Source organism: Thermobia domestica, chromosome 6, assembly GCF_964235325.1.
Source record: "Thermobia domestica chromosome 6, izTheDome1.hap1.1, whole genome shotgun sequence".
Lineage (NCBI taxonomy): Eukaryota > Metazoa > Arthropoda > Insecta > Zygentoma > Lepismatidae > Thermobia > Thermobia domestica.
The window spans coordinates 19393818-19417068 of record NC_137459.1 but is presented as its reverse complement, the minus strand read 5'-3'; the positions used below and the strand labels follow the sequence as shown (position 1 = coordinate 19417068).

At 35.3% G+C, this 23251-nt stretch overlaps 1 protein-coding gene across 3 annotated transcripts in view; it reads left to right on the top strand.

Annotated features, from left to right (window-relative positions):
- Nucleotides 1–23251, top strand: part of LOC145687868 (FYVE, RhoGEF and PH domain-containing protein 2-like) — a 56595-nt gene that overhangs the window by 25445 nt on the left and 7899 nt on the right. For all 3 annotated transcript variants that reach the window (XM_081761372.1, XM_081761373.1, XM_081761374.1), the window contains exons 5-8: nt 6291–6427; nt 8627–8765; nt 16481–16686; nt 22521–22705. In XM_081761372.1, the coding sequence (XP_081617498.1) occupies nt 6291–6427; nt 8627–8765; nt 16481–16686; nt 22521–22705 (667 nt within the window). The remainder of the gene's footprint in view (nt 1–6290; nt 6428–8626; nt 8766–16480; nt 16687–22520; nt 22706–23251) is intronic.

The window sequence follows — 23251 nt, the reverse complement described above, 5'->3', positions numbered from 1 at the left end:
TACAAAATGGATCTTTTTTTTTTTTTTTTTTTTTTTTTTTTTTTTTTTTTTTTCATAATAGTGGATATTCACGCAACAAAGCGCAATTTTCGGACTTTCAAGTTGAATTTTCAGAGTAGAAGCACGAGAGACTAAATTAGCTGTATATATTTTGGCGGCATAAAATTTCAAAATGGCGGGTATCCATGCTACAGAGTGCAATTTTCGGACATTTTAAGTTTAAATGTTCAGGGTAGAAGCACAAGACATTCTAAATTTGCTGTATAGATTTTTTTGGGCGATCTAATATAACATTTCAAAATGGCGGCCATTTTTTCAAAACAGCAGTGAACAGAAAATTATTGCAAGCTGTGACAATGACAATCTTGAAATGTAAATCATGTTTTAACATTTTTACCCTAAAAGACATTAAATTACTTCGAAAAAACCCCAATTAAACCCAAAAATACCCGAAAAACCCACATGGGCCCAAGTGGGTTGGGTTTTTTAAAAAATACCCGGGTATTTTCAAAGCCTGGTCGCAATAAAGTATTGGAGCACAGTACATCACGAATATCACTGTCACAAGACGAGACAAGACAGTGACATTTGTGATGCATCAAAAATATGCTAATATAAGCAAAACTGTGTGTATTGTGACAGTTGCCTCATATTCATTTTTCATTTAATTTTAAAAATTCATTTGATTTAATTATGCATGTGATTAAAACAACTTTAGTGAATTGTCATTTTAAATTTTGTGGAGGAAACAAAAAAGCAATGGGAACTGAAACAGTATTCTTTATTTTCTTTCCCTATCCAAACGCAAGATTCTTTTATTATTATTATTATTATTATTATTATTATTATTATTATTATTAATATTATTATTATTATTATTATTATTATTATTATTATTATTATTATTATTATTATTATTATTATTATTATTATTATTTGTATACCTCTTGTGGCTGCAAGAAAGGTAGGCTACCTTTCTTTTGTTCTTATAACCATGCCTACGCTGAACGTCTAAGCCACGCGACCACACCCACACACAGAGGGCCGTTCATGAACCCAAGCAAAGAAACAGAAGAGCTTTTAACATCCTTCTGTGGAAAAGGAGAAAAATAGCAAGGTCTACTCAAATTGAATAGAACCGAAGTGGAAAATAATCCCTACGAATTTGTTAAACGCAGATTCGAGTCAGGGTGTCTCCAACCAAAAATTAGATAAGATTTTTGCATATCTATTGAAATCTATCTAAAAGCACAAACCCAACGACAAGACTCCAGATGAAATTCCATTAAAATGTTAGATACAACTTGTGAAGTTTAAAGAAATCACGTACTTTGGAAAACCGACGCTCGAGCACCGTAAATGGGCGGATACGAAGAAACTAAAATTGAGGACGAACAAATAATTCGACGAATGAGAGAAAAAAAGAGGAAATCAAAAAATCTGTTAGAGGCGTGACCCAAAAGATCGGCAGGTTGAGAATTCAAAATTTTAGAAAGTTGGAAACAGGAATTGGAAGTGAGTCGCAAGCATTTAGTGATACACCAAATTTAACTCACACAACAAACTAACATATACACAACACGTTAAGTACAAGATAAAAATGAGCGGCTAATTTAGAGAACAGCCCAGTGTACGGTCTTCGGCGACACTAAAATACAGACGTTTTATACGTAAATTTTCTTGAATTTAAACTCAGAAAAACATTAAAGTATTTGCATACATTTTTGTGTGGGTGATACAGTTTCACGTATATAAATATATCTAGAAACATTCCAGACAACAAGCGTCAACGGACTTGTTTAACTAAAATTAATAAGGAGTCAGGAAAACAAACTTAAAAGTTGCTGACACATTTCCAAAAAGCATTTAAACCAGCCTTAAGAATACACGATTAGCTTGCATTACAATGAACACTTTAAAATCACTTAAAAAAAAAAAAATAGTCCGTGCAACACTATACACAGTAATGTTGGTACAGTGTGGTGATCGAAAGTGCTTGTGCACAAAAGTGCATAATGAAGAAATGGATCAGCGGAAGCCCTGTTCCATTGGAGAAAGGCCAGAGCTCGTCGCCCCTTGCAGATTATGAGGAAGGCGCATCAAAAGTCCCTCGAGAGAACCCAGCATCCAGAAAGATCGTCGTGCAGGCCTGAAACAAGGAAACGCGAGGACCTCTGTGTATGTGTGGTCAGCGCAGTGGTGACAACGAAAGGTAGGACCCACCTAAATTATTTCTTGGTCATGAGATTTTTGGCATTAAGTAAAGATGCAAGACATTCACTGTACAGAAATTAAAGCCACAAATAGCTGCTATTTCAAGAACTTAATTTCATCGCATTGAAAGTAGGTATTCCATTTCGAACCTTAGATATCAAAGAGTAGAATTTTACTTTGAAGTTTGCTTACATTGAGCTATAGAGACACTTTAGCAATTTTATTTACATATTTATGTGATATTAATAATCGCAGCGTCTTAATTAAAGACATATTAATTCCTATAATTTTGTTTTTGTCAGATATGATTCAAAATTGTGGATAAAGAAAGATCAACCAAATGTAAACTAAATAACATGTAGACTTTTAGTAGCTCAAATTCTGAATTTTTTGATAAAAGAAAGCAATCAAATTATTTAAATTAAAATGCTTAAATTTGCATGGAGTGAAAGTGTGTCATCAATGCTGTTGACAAGCACTCTTTGGATGTAAAGTAATTAAAAACAAAGCTTGATATATATTTTCTAGAATTCCATTTAGTGCATTGTTTAAATTGTATAAAACAGCTATGTTTATAAAGTTATTCATATAATAGTTGGCAACCTAATGAATCTACTTCAATCAATACGCTAATAAGAGCTTAGTGAATAATCTGTAGTAATGTTCCAATAAAAGCACATAACGTGGAGAGATTAAAAGCTAATCAGTGATTAGAAAACGCAAATAATCCCAGAAGCAGTTCTTTGTGTTAGAAGTACGGAATCCGTCGATAAGACAGAACAGACATTATATTCTGTCCCGACGAACACGTATTGATAAGTAACCAAAAAATAGGCTAAGCAAAGCCGCATTCAATGTATCATTCTGATCCTTTAAACAATAGAGAGATCAAATTCTATGCGCATAGATCACAATAATGGCAACAGCCTACTGCTGTTGTAACATAAGAAAAACCATGGAAAAAAGCACATTTGTCTAAGAATTTTTTTAAGTAAAAGACATCTTTGCACTGAATATGAATATTTAAGTATTAATTGTCTTCTATGTATGCATGCCTATATTTAACTCTCTTATCGAAGTCATGACTCATTTCACGTATTCAAGGTTATTCCACTTATTTCCTAAATTTCACTCAACCTGAACCGTATGTATTTAAATTCAGATCCCATAAAACTATATCATTCTTAAATTCATAATTCTGGTAATGTCACTAATTACGAAGTATCAGCTGATCAACGTTAATCATATGTTCATCATCTCATATCACGTGAATAAGTATTGCGAAATGTAAGGTTGTAAATTAACCATTTTTATATTGTACATGATTATGAAAGCTCATTATGTAAGGATAAACAAACATAAATTTCACTTAGGACTGGTTATGAAAAACAATTTCATTACTTTGTGTGTCAGATCACTTATAAAAATTCATTCAAGCTATAGATGAAGATGATGATAAGAAAATATAATTTACTTAAATCGATATTGGTGCTAAGGCCTTATGCCTTATTTCTCATCTTTGTTATTATAAATTCCAGATTCAGTGTTAATTTTCGTCATGCTTGACTTTTTGTAAATTTTTGTTTCATTAAAGCTTTTATTTCACTGTTAACCTAGATTCGTGAACTTTCTCTTTGATGAACAAGTTGTATCCCTGGCCTCAAGAATAACATTTGTTTTTAAGGGTTTGTTAGACTAAAACAATACGGCAATGCAGGCAATTTTCCAATTCAATCTACCATGGACTGAATTGAATTGATTTTCGTGACTTTCAGTCAAAATTTTAAATTCAGGATTATTGTTTACTTGTATTTTAGTTTTTTAAATTCTATTTTTTAAAAAATTAAAATTAGTCTAGTTCGTCCCTACAAACCAGAAACTAGAGCAAAAATTCTTTTTCAGCATTGCAGCATGTCAATATGCGGATACTTTAAGGAATAAAATCTTCACTTGCTCTTACGGTGTAGGAAGATCTTATTTTCCTAAAGCCCTGGAATACCACAGGGAGATAGGATTTTCTTTTACCGTGAAATCAGTCTCCAATTTTTCTTTCATTATTACACAATACTTTAAATAAAAAGGGTCGTAGGTTCGAAACCCAAACGGGTCACGTACCCTTCGAAGTCCGATGCTTCTATGGCAAACCTATTTTTTTGACGTCATATCCAGATCGGAAACAATGGCGTATCGGGTCATAAACCATTTTAGCTCGAAGAACGGAGACTTTAACGGTTGTGATAGTAGGTAAATTTTAGTTCCCGGAATCTGAACCATGCTTATATTCAAACAAGGAATAGCACACCACAATCCTTCTTCTCCACACCTTGTCACAATTTAGACTTCTACAATATGAATTGTGTTAGCTTGTATAATAACTTCCTATGTACTTAAAGAATATGTGACTAATGTTTCCGCTTTTCGTAAGAAGCTATTTAACCTACTTCCTCTAAAATGCTATTACATTGTTAAGAAATATTAAACTAATTCATTAAATGAAGAATTAGTAACAGATACTTCTCTTCAGTACATGCCAGGTGTGGTAGAAATGGTCCTAATTAACATGTAAATGGTCATGTTTATATACTTAATAAGAATTTCTATTTTATGGTTTTATATTTTATTAGGATGCATAAGTGTAATATTATGTATATCTTCCGTTACCTGATAATATTTTCTATGTATTTCATTGACAACTGTAATGCTTACTTGAGAATTTCTCACGTTTTGTAAGCTAATGAAACAGGCAAACAAATAAGATGAAATTGAATTACATTCCCAAAAGTAAATAACCCCTTATAGATATTTCCATAAGAAATAAATTACGAAACATTATAGGTTATTCATAAAATATGAAGGAAATTGAGTTGGTTTTGAAAAAATGACCTAAAAGTTTAACCCCAAGAGTAAACTACCCCTTGAGTATTTTTTAAGGGTAAATGATTTATGACATATTGTCAGGTTAGTAATGGAATATTGATCTATGAAATATGAATATAATCGCTTGAGTCGTTTTTGAGATAATCGTTCTAGAAGAACTCGCCATTAAAAGTAAACTAACTCTTCTGATTTTTTCCGAGAGAAGTGACTTGTACACTGTATACGGTTGTTAATGAGATAATGATATATGAGATTTAAGCAAAATTGTTAGAACTGTTCTCAAAAAATTGTAATTTGCAAATTTCATCCTTCAGTAAACTATCTTTAATTTTTGGGATAGGAAGAAAATTGGAAAAACGCCCCTAGGGAATCTTACAAAAATCTTAAGTTTAAGGTTTGGTGGGGATACATTGATCGATACGGCATCTAGGCGAGTGAGCACATTTATATTAGGACGGACGGACGGACGGACGAACAGGCAGACACAGACATCGAAAAATCACTTTTTCGGTATGTAGGGGCCATGAAATGTAAATCCTTTGAAATCTCGAATTTGTTTTTTGTTTTCTCGATCAATATACATAATTCTCACCTTTCGTGGCTCGAAAGTTCAAATATATATATATATATATATATATATATATATATATATATATATATATATATATAATAAAATTTGATATATTAAAATTACGTATTTATGGGAGCTTCTTAAAACAGTTTTTGATTTAGTTTCTTGCTGTGACATTACAGCAATACTTTTTGGTAGGTGCAATTACAATAAGTTCTCCAGATTACATAATTTTAAGCACTCTTGCAAACTGTAACAGTTTTTACCATTTCTCGAGAACAGTTTTAGATCCCAAATTGCTGTAAACGGCATTGTGATTTTCACATTTATTGAAAACCATAATATGGCATTTTCCGCTGACAGGAGGCTTATCTTAAACGGAAGCTTATCAGAATATTACATACAAATACAATGTCAACACCTTTCACACACACAGTGATACTTCACTACTACACGGTTATGGAAGTAGGTACTTGAATATGCCTGTATTTATACGTTTGTTTATTATTTTCGGCAGCATAAAAGCTGCTATCTTCAATGCAACAATATGAAAGTTTTGATTTAAGGTCAAAGAAATTAGCATCATTGTTGTGTGTTTGTAACCGTGCCAAATTATTTTGTTTTACAGGAGACATAATGAAAAATTTCGCCCCTTTCCTCAAGATGTACACGGAATACGTAAAAAATTTCGACAACGCAATGAATCTCATCAATGTTTTAGCGGCTAAACACCAACGATTTGCAAAAATAATGGAAGAAATCCACGTAAGTTCTTTCGGACTTGCTTGTAGATTGAGTAAAGAGGGGCAGTACTTAGGTTAGTTACTTCATTGTTTTAAATTTGTATAATTAAAAATGTTTCCGACTTACACATTTCAGATACGATTTTTTTTTTACTCGGGTTGTAATCTTATTAATTAGTAGAGTCTATAGGTCTATTGTGATTTATTATACGGTTTCTTAACTTTATTCTTTCTACACTGGTTGGTGTGAATGTGAGCTAATTCCTCACCAGATATTTCTTCGTATACTGTCTCTATTGAATTTGTAAAATAACTGGAGTATTCGGAAGTAAGGGGAAATTCAGTTGCACATTTTTTTTTAAGGATTGTTCTTGTAGGATTTCATGTATTGAATAACTAATTTTAATAAAAATACAATTTTGAAGGCAGTGGAATGTTCTGGAATGCCTACATGTGCATTTTTCTTGTTGGTGCGTAAGTTGCAAATGTATAGTAATGCATTTTGGACTCAACTATGTTTCTAATATGTGTGTATACATACTCAGGAGCAGTTGAATTAGGGATACCGGGCTAGTAGCGTAGTACGCTCTTGCCTTGATGGCGGCGATGAGGTGTGGCATGGACTCCACAAAACACAGGAAAGATTGGGATCACAACTGATCCATGTTTACTGCACAGCCTTCCATATAACCCACAGAGATTGGTCGGAGCAAGATTCAGGGCACGCGCAGCCTTCTCGACAGCTTCTCCTATGTTCAGTGGGATTGATATTGGGGTTCCTCGGGGGCCAGGTAAAAATCTTTAAGCCTGTAGAGTGCTCATCGAACCAAACGGCAATAAATCCGCAGTGATGGGCTGGATCATTCTCTTTCTGTTGGTACAGATCGTCTGTTTAGTACTGAGGCGAACAAAGGTGTGAACCTTCGTCAATGAGAGACGTTGGCAGATGTACCAGAAGTCATTTCATCCCACGAGAATACCATTATCACCGACGTGAACTGTACTCAGCTGCCAAAAGGAATCCGTTGCCTTATTTGTTGACGACGCACTTGTACACGACCATTGGCATGTACATCGAATCATCTATTCTTTCTACCGTTTTCCATGGTGGTGTTCTTTTGTCCATGTTAGTCATTGTGACTTGTGACGGGTGTTGATGAGAGGTGCTCTGGTAGGACGCTTCTGTACCCCATGGCAAGGAGATTGTTTTGGATGCTATGGCCTCTCATACGTCGTTGTAGTCGAGCATTAAACTGATGAGTCATCTGCTATATTGTGACAGGTCTATCTGCTCTTGCCATCCGAGCCAGCCGACGTCGACCTCTGTCATCGACATGTCGTACATTACGACAGCTGACCCTGGTGGTAGTGGTTTTGCCCGATTCCATGCACTCCCGTACACTCATGATACGGTGGTCCTTGGAAAACTTAGTGCCTGCACGATGTACAATATGGTCGCAATCAAATGCGCTGTGGTCTTATGCATTACTCGTCCTGTAGTCAGCCGGTATTCATACAGCTCGTATGAAATCTGATGTCCTTCCTCTTACATGATACGCCCACTTATTACATTCGCCGGGTCGAACACAGCGCAATTTCCGCAGAACGGCAGCTATTTCTAATTCAACTGCTCATGAATGTGTATAGTTTGTGTATGTACGTGTACGTATCATAATACATTAACTTTATGTATTTCGAAAATGAAATTCAACAATAAATCAGAAGTAAGTTAAAGAACTTCTTCTAACTCTCATGTAAAAGACAGAATCATTTGTTTCCTCTCTGAATAATGGACATAAGTGTTTCAGTTCTAATTGTTCTTGTCTGTAAATCATGTTTTGGGATGAAAGACCTTATACAGTGCAGTATGTAGTCCAGTGAAATGAATGTGTTACGGAAAAAAACAATGCATTCAATTCGCTTCGATTTCTTGTATTATCTATCACAATGATATGCTTAGGATCCTAATCTCTTTATGTATTAAAATGTATCTGGCGTATTTTGTCATTTTCCCCTCACAAATACGTTCCGCTAAGATTTTTCACCAATCGCTATGCCATGAATAACGTAATATTTTAAAATTGAACACTGATTTAAAAAAAAAAAAAAAAAATCCTGAGATATAAAATCAAAATAACACACTCCTTAATGTTTGATACACACACTTATCTAACTCAGGTTCAAAGTTGATCAATGTTGCATGTGTATTTTATTGCTTTAGCAAATGGCGGAATGTGGGAATTTGACACTTCCTCATCATATGTTGAGTCCCATTCAGAGAGTTCCACGTTATGAATTGTTACTGAAGGATTACCTGAGGAGATTACCTGAAGACTCGTCAGATCGAGAAGATACGGAGAGTAAGTCGAAGTATATTATTCTTACAACAGCTCTTACCATGATATTTATAACAAATCCTTTAGTATTGTCGTGTGTGTTGTAAGGTATGTTTCAGCGGATGGAAAAATGTGCTTTAAGACATAAGTATTGAAGAAAAGATTATAATAAATTTCAGTATGTTTAGGTAGATATGAAGACAGAGGATAATATTTATGTAGATTGAGATTTGAAGATTACAGTAAATATACATTGTTTCAAATAACTATTCATACACGCAATTTTTACATAGGTGTATGGAGAAAAGAAAAATATTAGTGTTCCATTCATATGGAAATACACATCATTTACTGTTTTCTCGGAAAACGTTTTATCAATATAACAAAAATGAATTTTACTATCTTACGTAAGGTATTTCTTCAACTCAAAAAAGTATTAATACAGAAATGAAAAGAACGAATTGTTCTATAACAAAGTAACAAATCAGCGATTCCCTATTGTTTCGTGTGCCGACTTTTAGCACAAATTATTACCTCAAGACGCCTGGGAATAGACTAAATCAACGTTTTGTTCCTTTAGTTTGGAAGTTTTGAACCACTCCTCCAAACAAAGTTTTTGCAGAGCTTCCTTGCTCAAAGGGTGATGTTTCTGTACTTTTTTTCCCCCAAATAATCCCACAAATATTCCAGGATTTATATGTAGGCACTGTGAAGGAATTAGAAGCTTATTGTGTAGGCATTTATACTATAACCACTTCCTACTTTTTATGACAGTGTGTTTGGGGTCATTGTCTTGTTGGAAATGAAAGTCCCCATCTAGACCCGGGCTTCTTAATAGGTTATTAGCACAACAAATTAATATATTTTATTGGCATTCGTGGTACCTTTAATAAAAGCTGAAAGTTCCCCACCGCAGATAATGCCATGCACCCCAAATCATCACATATCCCATTCCGTCTTTTACTGTAGGATGATGTGTTGGAGTTGGAATTCAGAGTTAAGCTTTCGCCATATTCACCTTTTGCTAACTGATCTAAATATATTAAACTTCGACTCGTCTGGAAATATCACATAATCCCGAAATTCGTTAGACTTTTCACGGTATTCGTTAGCAAACTGTAGGTTCTTTTGCCGGTTTACTTCTAAAGTGTTTTATCTTTGCTGTCCTAGCATGGAAATTGACACTATATAGAACATTTCGTACTGTGTGAGCATTCAGTGTGTGTGTGGAGGTTGCGATTTCTTCAACCAGCGACATTGCACTTTTAAATGGTTCGTTTCGTGCTAAATAGGAAGTTTTCGTCGTTCGCGGCGTACTAAAGCTAATAAAGAGGATTTTTGCGATTGCACGATAACTATTGCCTTGCTTATTAAGTGTTAATAGGTCCTGGGTTCGATTTCCGGTGGGGACACTCGGTCGAAAAAGTGTAACAGCTTTTTCAGTCCAGCCATCTTGAGTGAGGTTTTTCCTGAATTTCCCCTCATTCACACCAGGGAAATGCGGAGATGGTACACTCATGTCCAAAATTATTGTCGCATGTCTATAAACATGTTTTTGTAGGTATATAATTTGATAACGAATTCGCCCAGTATTTCTTATAACGTTAGTATGTGTAATAATCGGCAAAGACATGTATGTGGCAAATTTCGTGTCAAAAGACCTGTAAATAACAACAATAAAACGCAAATAAAATTTTCTTGTTTGTTTAGCAACATTTCATTTTACTCATCAAAATTTTCGTATTTATAATTCTTTTCCTATGAAATTTACCACAAATATACATTTCCCGATTATTCACATAGTATCTGTGTTAAAGTACCCTGCAAAATCATTATCAAAGTATATTCTTACGAGAAGACAGTTATAGATATGCGACAATAATTTTGGACATGAGTGTACCTAACATCATGGTCCTAGGCCGCTTCCTTCCTTCCCTTTCATCGGATAGTGTGCTCGCCGAGGGACGTCATCCCTCATATACGTGACGGGCTAAAATGGCCTTAGATGCCGACAGCCCAGAAATCTAATTCTTAATCCTAAAGTATTAATATTCCGCGTTGCGTTAGAGAAAAGTTTACACCCTCCCTGCATGTTGACCTCTAACACACTTCTTAATCAGAGAGACAACTGACATGCAAAAAACCCTTTCTGCGGATACAAATGCTGGAGGTGGACAATACATGAGTTCAGAACAGCAAATAAGGTAACACCCCCCGCTGTATGAATATATATATATATATATATTTTATATTGTCATTCTCACACAATTCAAATTACGTGTTCCTTATCACTTTGGTGTGTCTTCAATTAGAACAAGGAGCCGCACTGGCTTAATCGTAGAGCGTTCACCTCTAGTGCGTGGAGTTCGATTCCAGCTTGCGCCAACTAAGCTTTGTGGCGGACAAACACTATGTGTGGCTGTTTTCTCAGGATTCTCCGCGTTCTCTCGCTTTACTCAATCCACCATTTCATTCATTTTCATCATCCCCGTCTGCTTTAGCCTACATGGCATAACCGTGAGACCTAAAACTCAGATTTCAATTAGTGTAACAGTTACTGCTATTCTAAGTCTCCTTTTAGTGATACGTTGGCTTTACGATCTCGTATAGATATGAATAGAAATAACAGTATGTGAATTCTTTTTTTGAGATATTATAGTATCTCAAAAAAGAATTCCGCATTCAGGCTTTGATACTGAGTGCATTTGATACCAAGAAAATACTAGGAAGTTTCTTTCGTATAGGAATATGCTCATACAGTTTATACCTTTAACAAAGTAATTAGAAAGACCAAACAGTTACCTTTGATACTGAGAAATCATATACTTCAAGCTTGATAGCATTATGGTTATCGGTGGGGCCACTCGGTCGAAGTCACCCTGAATGAGGTTTTCCTCATTCACACCAGGCAAATGCCGGGATGGTACCTAACTTATAGGTCCAGGCTGCTTCCTTCCTTCCCCGATCCTTTGTTCCTTCCCTTTCCCCGGATTATGTGCTCGCCGAGGGACGTCATCCCTCAAAAACGTTGAAGGGCTAAATGGCCTTAGATGCCGAAAGCCCAGAAATCTAAATCCTAAATCGTAAACATTATGGTTATATGGAGTTTCGTATATATATATAACCATAATATATATATATATATATATATATATATATATATATATATATATAATGTTGTTGGAAATGGTTGATTTCGCAGAGTATACATATATGCTGAAAATACAGATTAAGAAGCTAAAGGGTCTATCCGGTTTGCCATAAGGACCAGACTGTCACGTGATCAGTCAAAAGTCACGTTGCGTGCTAAAGAGAGTTTGGAGATTCCAAATCCAGATGTGAGATATTTTACGTACGGAACCTCCGCGTGGGGCGCCCTGGGTAATTCGAAGAAGATGCATATACTTTATTATTGATTTTACTCAAACAACTTGACTTTTGACAATGTTCTATCCATATTTACCTTACGTGCTATGCATAGTTTTTGAGATACGGGGACGACTTCATTTTTTTTTTCTTTAATTTTCCATTGACTTTAATGTTCATGTTCCGTGCTTTTTTTAAAAAATACCATGTTCCATCTATTTTAGGACAGTTTCTTTTTTGAATATAGAATCTACGTAATCCCTTCTTTATTTAAGCTGAATTTCAGTCATCTTCCTGTTTTGGTTTTTGAGATAAGTGAAGGAATTATTTGTTTTTCATTGATTTTCCATTGACATTAATGTTAATGTTTCGTGCTTTATGACTTGTTCTATACATTTTGGGACAATTTGCCTTAGGAATATAGAATCTACATAGTCTCGTCTACAGGGTGCCTCAAAAGTAATAGTAAAAAATAAAACCACAGATTCCTGGCATCAAAAGGAAAGGAAAAAAAAAAGTTTATATGACATAGTCCGGAAGTGAACAGGAGCGGAGTTAGACAGCTTCGAATGTAGGGAGAAAACTAACTTCACACTTACGGAATGAAACTTGCCGATTTACAAAACCGCATTGAAGATGCGTGTGAACAGTTACGCAACACACCGGGAGTGATGGAATATGCATTCGAAACTCACGATTAGCACGTTCGCATGGATGTGGGAGGACAGCACTTTGAACATCTGTTATAGGTACTTTCATTGTTAGCACATATGGCGTAGTAGTTTGTAGTGCTATTTTATGTAAGATACTACGTTACAAATGCAGTTCGTCGTTGTGAATTCTGTCTGTTATTTCATTACGTGACACGACTAGTTACACTTGTTCTTATTTCTACCCCTCTCTCTGCAAGTTTCTATCTGGTATACCACTTTCCATTGCCCCCTGAGATTATGCAAAGATGCTGAGTGATCTTTGCTTTGACTCCCATTTTACATGTGCGTGCAATCGTACCATGGATAACAAGTTCCTTCTGTATGGTTTCCATCTTTACTGCACCGTTTCATTACCCCTGCCGTACAGACATTCGGTGAATCCTAAATAACGTATAGAGAATCTCTGGTGCATTTATGTAACATGCGAATAACATGTCAAGCCGATATGATTTTTATGTCTTGCTGAACCCCTTTCCTAGCTCCTATCATTATTCCGCTGGCAGATGTGAAGTTCCTTTCCCCCCACATTCGAAGCTATCTATCTCCACCCCTATCCATTTCCGGACTATGTCATATAAACATTTTGTCTTGTTTTGGTGGTCGGAATCTGTGGTTTCATTTTTTACCATTACTTTTGGGACACTATATATTTGAGCTGAAATTCAGCTATCTCCCCGAAAGTCTGTTCTCATCCTTGCAACTGGATAGGCCCTTTGGCACGTTTCCAACACAGTCATCGTATGAGACTTGTACGAACCACATTCATCCCCGCAGGAATCAGACCTACGATTATACCTGAGCCCAAACCTGCAACTACATTTAAGTATAATTTTTACAAACAAGAGAAACAACTTCTGTATTGAAAAACATGTATTGTTCGTATTATTTGTTTTAATAAAATCAAGAGAACTCAGGCGAGAAATACTTAAATAATTATATGATTTAATAATAATTAGGTAATTTAACGTTTACTTTTTCTTTAGAAAGACTTGAAAATAATAATCGTTTGCATTATAATGGTACTTATTCGAATAAGGTAATTTCGTTTGACTACTGTTTGAAATATCAGCACGAGTGAATGTGGGGAACATTTATTTATTTTTTTAATATGTATTCATAAATCAATATGCATGCATGTATGTAGTACACCCCACATAAATTTACTCTCTTACTACTGATTTTGCATTTTTTATTATTTTCATGTGGTTACACAATATAGCACGGTAGACATCATAGTACAATTTGATGTAGATGTGTTAGATATAACAAATTCTATGTTGATATTTTGGTGAATTCATTGCTTGTATGGTAGTTGTTGAGCATGCGCTGTATATTGATTCTTACACCCTTTTTATATTCTTTTTCAAGTAGTCTGCATTTTTCTCTTAGTTGATTTACCGTCAACGTTTTTCTCTTTCTTTTTCTTTTTTCATTTTTTTTTCTTTTAAGTTAAAATTTTTCGACCCGTGACTGTTCTGTTACGCATTTCTAAATATCAAAGTTCTTGCAAAGATCGTTACTATAGGATTTTTTTTTTTTTTTTTAATTTTTGCTATGATAAATTTTTGCTATTCTACCACTGTTGTGACATTTTCGTTTATTTGATTTTTCCCTTAAAAATGGAGGATAATATATATCGTATGAGTTCAATCTAACTGAACTGATCGGGATCAAGTTTTGCATAATGGTAGACCTTAACCTGCTACACAAGCGTGTGAAATATTATCGCATGCAGGTTGTGCGCCCTGCACAATCATAGTTCGAAATTAATTCATTAAGTATAATAAAAACGCAATAAATAGTATTTAAATAGTAATTAAATGTCAGTATTGGCCAAAAAAATTCAAAGCAAGGACTTTTTTTTATGACTATATGTATTTTACTTGTCCTAAGAGCCATTACATCTGATGATGCATGTACTAATTAATAAATGTACGAGAAAGAGTGACATGAAAACCTCAAGGGTACGTTAAAGTTTAGAAAGAAGACAAGATTTTGTGTTTAAAGTAGTAAAAGTGATAGCTGTATGCATTGATATACAAAGAATGGGAAATGCAAGACTTCAACCGAGAATCGCTTTGATTTGACTGGATTTTGAGTTTAACATCCCTTTCAGCAGCGAGGCTATATGAGACGGGACATACTAATTCACATGGAATCCGAACCACAAGAGCTCCCGCAGGGAATCGAACCCAGATGTCGAGCTCCTTCGTGGATAAGCGGTTAGCGTACGCGCCTTTGGCGTGGGAGACCCGGGTTCGATTCCCAGCGGGGGCTCATGTGGTTCGGATTCCATGTGAATTAGTATGTCCCGTCTCATATAGCCTCGCTGCTGAAAGGAACGTTAAACTGAAAATCAGCTCAACTCAGCGAACCCAGATGTCCGTGCTGTTGCGTTAACTCTACACAAATCTCTTCCTGAACAATCTAAATTCCATCACTGAGTGGTTGAGCACCGAACTCAAGAGGGATGGAGTGTATGGCTGTTTCAGAACCGGCGGCACGATAAGCCAAAGATCCGGGTTTGATTCCAAGTCTCTGGCATCTTTTCATTCTTTGTAATTTATATAATGTAATTCTCACTTAAAGAGGAATTAGTGTTAGATAAATTCGGGCAATTCGTGCATTTGTTATATGTAATGATAGTCCTAGTTTAAAGAAGAACTGACGGATAGCGCAACCAATTTTGAATTCTAAACGAAGGCGGGGCAGTAGTAGCAAAATGGTGGCACTATTTGCAGTATGCTTCAAAAAGTACAATTTGTCGCAGTTTCGAAACTTCTTAATGTATTCGTACGTTGGCCGCAATAATAGACATGCATCGGCATAGTGCATTTTTTATTATGTAAATTCCGATAGATTTGGCCCTTACGCATAGACCTAAATTCTCTTCATCTTGTGTGCGTACTGCCACTGATGCTGCCATCTGTTGGTCACTTTTCAAACTGTATCTATCATTGATACATAGTTTGATTACATTTGCGTACTGTTGTTAAGTTTCAGGTACTTTCAATTTTTTTTTATTTATTTATTTATTTTTTTTTTTATTTTTTAACTCTTTGACTAAGAATGTAACAATAGTTGTTGAAATTTAGTGGAATACAATACAGTTGTTAAATTTAAGTCTCGCTCGTTAAACACACACACATACACACACACACATATATATTTACTTAGTTTGGAAACATTTACGTATGTAATTTAAACAACCGCATTTCAGATTCTTGAAAATGCACATCTTCGGCATTGAGAGTAGGAATTTTGTTCTAACTTCCAGCACGGAAAGTGTTTCAAATTTAAAGTGTTAAAAATAGTCACGTGATTTTGAATTTGGTGGGAAGTATTACTTGTACAACGTATTCATTTTTGAAAAGCAGATTTGAAGGGTAAGGGGAAAAAACAAGGAATGTCCATGTGTGTGCTTTATTGGGTGCTTTGTCCTATCTGTTGGTGACTCTTAGTACTATTTGACAGTATATGCCATGCATGCCTAAATGTCGAAATGTCCATGTAAAACGGGGCAAAAGATTTGACTACCCTATTCTTTATTACGCGGTTTGAAATATAAAAAGCAGTTTTCTGCCAGTTTTGTGACATTCCTCCTTTTTTTCTCCTTACCCTTCATTTGTAATCTACAGACATTGTGTATGAATCTTGCAGAAGCCCTTCATTTGGTTTCAACGGCTGCAAACCATGCAAACGAAGCAATGAAGAAAATTGATAAATTCAAGAAGTTGTTAGAAATCCAGGAGAATATTTCTGGTGTGATAGATCTTGTTAGTCCAACGAGGGAATTGATCAAAGAGGGGAAAATCATCAAGATATCGGCCAGAAGTGGAGATCACCAGGAAAGATATCTGTTTCTGGTAAGTATATTCGGGTTAATGACAAGATTTAAGTATATAGGAAAAAAAAATATTTGAAAAAAAAATGTCGCGGCAGGGTTTCTCAACATGGGGGTCGCGAAGATAAGGAACAGACACATATAATCACACTCTAAGGTCGGAAAATATTTTTAAATATTATTTTGAATTTTATTCTGACAAGGCATATTTGAATTGCCATAGATACTGTTAAGAACAAGAATTTTAAGTATCATAAAAAAAAATATCATCAAAAGATTGCGATGTTGGCCAGTAACTAGTTTTTGGATCAGAGGCCACAAATTTTTTGAACGGTCGGTTGAATGGAGTTTTCGTATGTTTTTACGGAATAAGCACATCATACTGAGTTAAGTGATAGTTACGGTTTGGCTACACACTATGTAGTTTTCGAGATATAAGGCCTAGAGAAAACTTTTTGCCTGAAATATATTGGATCTTTTGATCCAACAACTAAAAGTAGATCTACTAAACTTTTTCAACACATAGGTGCAGAGTTGTTTAAAAATCAATTTATATGAAACAGATACGATATGAAACTAATGGGAACTGCATGCCAGAAAAATACAAATGCAACAAAACATACATATTGAAATACAATTAAAATTGAAATGTAATGAGATACGTGAGACACGTATATGTGTGAGCGAATAGTCATTTTTCCAGCAAATTACTAGGATGAAGGTATATTTTTGGTGTGGGATTTTATTTGTTTCCTAAATTTTAAATGTAAAACCTTTGCTATTAACAGTTTTTGACGATACTGAATACATACACAACAATGAATCAAATTTACAACAATATCAGCTAACTCAAAATGGCGGCCTGTCGAAAATTAAAATACTCAATAACTTTATAAACAAGTGTCCAAGATTTTTTAATCAAAATTAGAAATCACTTTGTTTTTATCATATGACCCAAAATTAAGGGAGTTATGAAGTTTTAAAATTTTCAAACGGCCTCCATTTTGAAACAGTATGACGAAACGGATTCGATATTTGTAATATGAAAGAACTGACCAAATTTGGTTTTAATCCATTCGCTTTTGGGGAAGTTACTGTATAAACTATATGCAAGAAATGGATTTTACTACTATAGAAATAGATGAGTATCGAGAAATCTCCGCAATAGGTATAATAAAAATCTCGCACAAGCTTATTACAAACCAGAAATTATAAGGAGGTTGCTGGCAAAAGGATATGATAAAATGGGGGGTAGTTGAGTTGAGTTGATTTTGAGTTTAACGTCCCGTTCAGCAGCGAGGCTATGTGAGACGTGGACCTACTGATTAACGTGGAATCCGAACCACATGAGCTCCCGCCGGGAATCGAACCCGGGCCTCCCACGCCAAAGGCGCGTACGCTAACCGCTTAGCCACGGAGGAGCTCCAAAAAAATGGGGGGTCGTGATAGGAATTAGGTTGAGAACCACTGCCCTATAGACTAAAGGCTAAATTCAAGGAAATGATTATTGGTGGAAAAATTAGTAGAATGAGGAAACAGGAGCACTTCGAGAAACCTCCTAACTCAGTTCAGTCTAGTATATCCTGAGAGATCCGAGATTGAAACAGGGACTACAAATACTAGGCACGAGAAATGAGCACCTTGCAAACTCTTGACATAGTTATTGGTACGGAGAATAGCATTGTTAGGCTTTCTGAAACCTGTTTTGCGTGCTAGAAGATACATTTGCGAGTATAGTTTTTAAAAGAAATGGGATGGTTGTGTTTTTGAAGGTAGTTGTACACTGAAATTGAAAATCTGATGATTCTGTCTGTGTTTTAGTAAATAGTGTATAATGACTTGACTGATTTTAGGGTATTGTTTCCCCTTGTTGAAGAGAATTAGTTGATGGAAAGTCAAAGGATGAAAATGTGCATCTGGAGTGGGAATTGGATTATGGTCTTGGGCTAAACCGGGGGCCACGGTGGCTCAGTGGTAGAACGCTCACCTGTAGTGCCTGGAGTCCCTGGTTCGATCCCCGGGCAAGTAAGTTTGTGGTGGACAACATCGTGTCCGTGGATTTTCTCAGGGTACTCCTGTTTCCTCCCACATTGTCACTTAAAACCAATTCTGCCATCATCATTCACTTGCCTTAATCATCGTTTTCCTTAGCCTCAACCGCATAATCGTGGGACGTTAAACTGAAATATTTCATTTCCATTTTCAATTTGGACTAAACCGTGGCTATGCGCTATTATTACTCCACTTTGGCCGCCCCTGACCAGCCAAAGTTAATTGTAATAAATGCTACCAAGTCTTAAAACCCCGATATTCATTTTGAAACACCTTGTATTACGTGGCGCAGGCTTTGTGTTCCTGAGTTACCCACAATCGAATTTCTAAATGATTTGATATTACATAAGAAATACCTTTTAATTAGCTATTAAAAAACTCAGTTTTGGACAGAAAAACTATAATCTAATGAAGCATGACTTTTTATAACTGCATGCTTCACTTGTACTCGCACAAGTACCATGAGAAAGCAAGAGTCGAGTCGCTCCCACAGTCAGTCAGCTTTGCCCATCTGTCAAACTTTTTCACTTCAGCTAATGGCTGAGTCCCTGGTTTTCTCCTAACTACTGCCAGAGATAAGAGCAGCATTGCTAATGTAGTTCTTTTCCTGCTAAATCTAGTCTTTTTCGAAGGTTATCTAGTTGGTAAATTAATGTTTTAGTTCTATTATATATATATATATATATATATATATATATATATATATATATATATATATATATATATATATATATATATATATATATATATATAATAATGCTTTCCTTTTAAAAGTAAATTTTCGCTTTTATTCAGATTTCGGGAATTTCAAGTATTGTACAAATACGTAAGACACTGTGTCGTGCTCACCTAACCTGCTTTATTTTACTAACCTAAACTAACTCAACCTTCTTTACTAACACCATACCCTATTCTACTACAGTGTGTCTACTGATACTGGAAATACTTGAATTATACTGGAATTTAATTTTGATACTGCAAATACTGGAATTTTGATCCACATACTGGAAAAATCATGAAATGTAATTTGTCAACAGTACTTTTCTGTAATTGTTTTAATAGTTTTAGAAACAATTTTGTGTCCATTGAGATTGTTTTTCCAAAGCAAGAGTTGTGTACATTTTGTAATTAGACATTTAAAGCAATGGGTGGAGTGGAGGGCTGTGAGGGGAGTTGGGAAGCCTTTAAAAAATGTTTAAAAATAATTGTATTTAAAAGAAATCAAGGTTTATTAACTAAATTTATTAAAAATAAAATATTCTTTTGATGGTAAAACCATTACAAACCTGAAATCATCAAGAGTGTGATTATTCCTCAAGAACTTTTTGAAAAAAATCACTGTATTTGGTACAGGAATTTTACTGAGAGTTACACTGAATATACTGGAAATTCGAAAATGAAACTTAGTGAACACCCTGTACTAGCCTACCCTATCCTACTGTATTTTATTCTACTCGACACTAGCACACTAATTATTTTCTTTTTTTTTTTAATCACATCAGCTTACATGTATATCATTAATCTATACGCAGTTATTTGAGCATGCACCAGAAAAATAACAGAGCAGAATGTCTTACACAGTAATTTGAAACCATAAAATTGAAGTAAAATATATTTTTAATTTGATGACCTATTTTAAATCTGCACGATTATTAATTAGTATTATTTACGATACCGAACGATAAAATAAAATCTGGCTCTCTCTATGCTTTTTTTGTTAATACTCAGAATCTGGTTGGAAAATAACATTTTTGTTGACAACACTGGACGAGAGCCGAGTGTACCCGAGAGACCACGAATCACGCCGCCACGTGGAATCTATTAGTTTCCCGCACGCTCTTCGCTCCACGACTTTATACTGACAATATGTTACTTGCAGTGTTCTACAAAGTTTTAAGATAGTTTGTTCGTCGTAATACTATTTTAACACACTTCCGTATATTTTGTTGCTCGTCATTAAATAAGGTGTGATGTGTGAAGATTACGAATTAAAGAATAGTGTCATTCTAATTTTGTTTTGTGTAATTGAGATTTCTGTTGTGCTTAATTTCTGAGTGCCGCCATGCTTGAATTTCAGAATGATGCATTTCAGTATTTTATCAAGCGTGACAAATGCTGAAATACTTTGTTATTAGTATGTTCTTTATTTGTTTCTACATAGAGCATATCCCAGCCTTATTATATGTCGTGGAAAGGCAAATTTAAGACATTTGTGTGTCCACAGTGTATGGTAGAAAGAGACTGTCTTGTGATGTTGACGTACGAATTGTGTTATCGGGCATGACATGAAGCTTCATCAACGCGGGATCGTTGGTTCAGAGCCTGAGAAATGCCCTAACAAGGTCGTTTGTTGCAAGTTTATACTAGTGTGAAGTCCCTGTTAACGTAGCTTAAAATTGTTGCTGAGCTATTCGGGAACTTCAGCTACATTTATCAAGTAAATTTTGAACATTTTCGTTTGGTACGATATCAATATACGTTATTTTCTCGTGAGGTTTGGTTTGTATGTTAGTTAATGGTAAACACTAGAATGTCACAAGAAGTCAATTTTCAGTTCAGATTGAAGAGCACAAATAAGTGAAATATCTTTAAATTTATTAGAATTGGACAGAAATCAGTCTGCAGTTATACAGGGTGGCCATGAAGTCTTTTATATCTGCAGTCATGAAGACGTTTCTGTGCCGCTAACTCCGATAAATAGCATATTCGTCAGAAAAAAGAATGCACTTCCGAGCAGGAATGATGGGGAAGGCCTCCATCAAGATCATGCATGTTTTCCTGGCGTCTTTTGAAGTCATCGTTGGTTAGTTCATTGATGACCATTGGCCGGAATGTATACAGGCGTAAGTCCATTTTCACGTGGAACTGCATTGTGTTGCTTGCAATTACGCACTAACTTCTGCACATATTTTTCTTTCGGGTTGATAGACGACGAAAACGAGGGGCATGCAAAACCCTTTCCAGGCGAAAAGCTTTCTTCTCCCACGTGATCAATGTCTGACGAACCGTTCACGAAACCTATCCATGACCTGCGGCATATTTTTGTTCTGCTTCCGTTTGTGGACCCTCACACTTGCTACTGAGCGCTCTTCCAAAGTGAAGTCACTGGTATCTGCTATTGTTGTTCACCAAACACGGAAAGACGAGACAGTGAACTGGTTAACCCACAGACTTTATTTTCCCTGCCTCCCCGGCCAGTTCACGTGACAATTCACTTAAGGCCCACTGTTACCATATCAATGATCAGTATGGGAGGATCAAAATTAAATATCTTAACTTCTTAGATTGTTACACCCATTTAGTTCGGATGTAAAGAGAATTTTGTTGCCACTCTGTAGCCGTATAGCAGAACATGCCGCGATTTGTGATATGGTGGCAGAAAATTTGCCGCGCCTGTGCAAAAAAAATTGCCACATTAAAAAAAAAAAAAAAAAAAAAAAGCCAACAGAAAAGTAAAAACATGCCTGCTATGTGTAATGTCTTAAATGCACGGACTACTCGCATAAATATAGTTTGAACTGTTTTTTATGTCGCGTAAAGCGTATTTTTAACAATCACAAGTGTTTCTTGTGCAGAAAATTTTTGCAGAATTCCTGCAGAAAATTTTTGACTTACAAAAGCTCATCGCAGAAAGACAAAGAAATTTCTACCATCAGGCTCTGTAGTTTCATATATAAAAATTGTCCCACAAGGTGAAAATACAATGACTGTGTGTGTGTTGTCTGTTATTTACTTGGTCTATTTGTGCTAATGATCTTCAACTATACTATAATTTGAGATGTTTTTATTATTTTTTGTTTTCAGTTCAGTGATATTCTCCTTTTATGCTCACATCGACTCATTTCAAATCGAGTAATCTCAGGGCCATCGTATCGATTGAGAGCTAAATTTGATGTTGACAGCATACAGGTGTTGGAAGGTGATAATCTGGAGACAGCGAATACCTTTTACATAAGGGATAATCACAAGAATGTGGAATTGTATACACAGTGAGTATTATTGTTGTTATACCTTTCATTTTCCTTCCCATTTAAGATTAACAAAGCTTGCTTGTTGCACACTATAGTGAAAGCATCAAATTTCTGCTGGAATTATTACCATCAATTTCGCCTTCCAATATGGTAAGCTAAATTACACGACAATTGAAGTTCTTTTTTCTTTTTCTTTTAATATTTCCTTTTTATCAGTTACAATAATCAGAAGATACTTTGAGGTTTTTCGATCATTGATGAGTTGTTGTACGAGCATAGGAAGGAAGGAATAAATATCGTATACGCCCATGTAAAGGCCCCAACTTTTTCCCCGGTGTTGTCTTCAAATTTCAAGGGTGGAGCTATTACACGAGTCTTTCAAATTGGCTTTTTCTTCGCGACCACAACGTTGTTCAAGGAAAAAGCCATTACATAAGACTTCACTACTTTTTAGCCTGAGGATGCGGGGGCAGGGGGTACATCATTTTAAAATAGTTCTTAAATAGGGATTCATTCCAGTTTCTCAAAAATAGCTTATCAGTTCTCCCGCACCTACTCTCACAT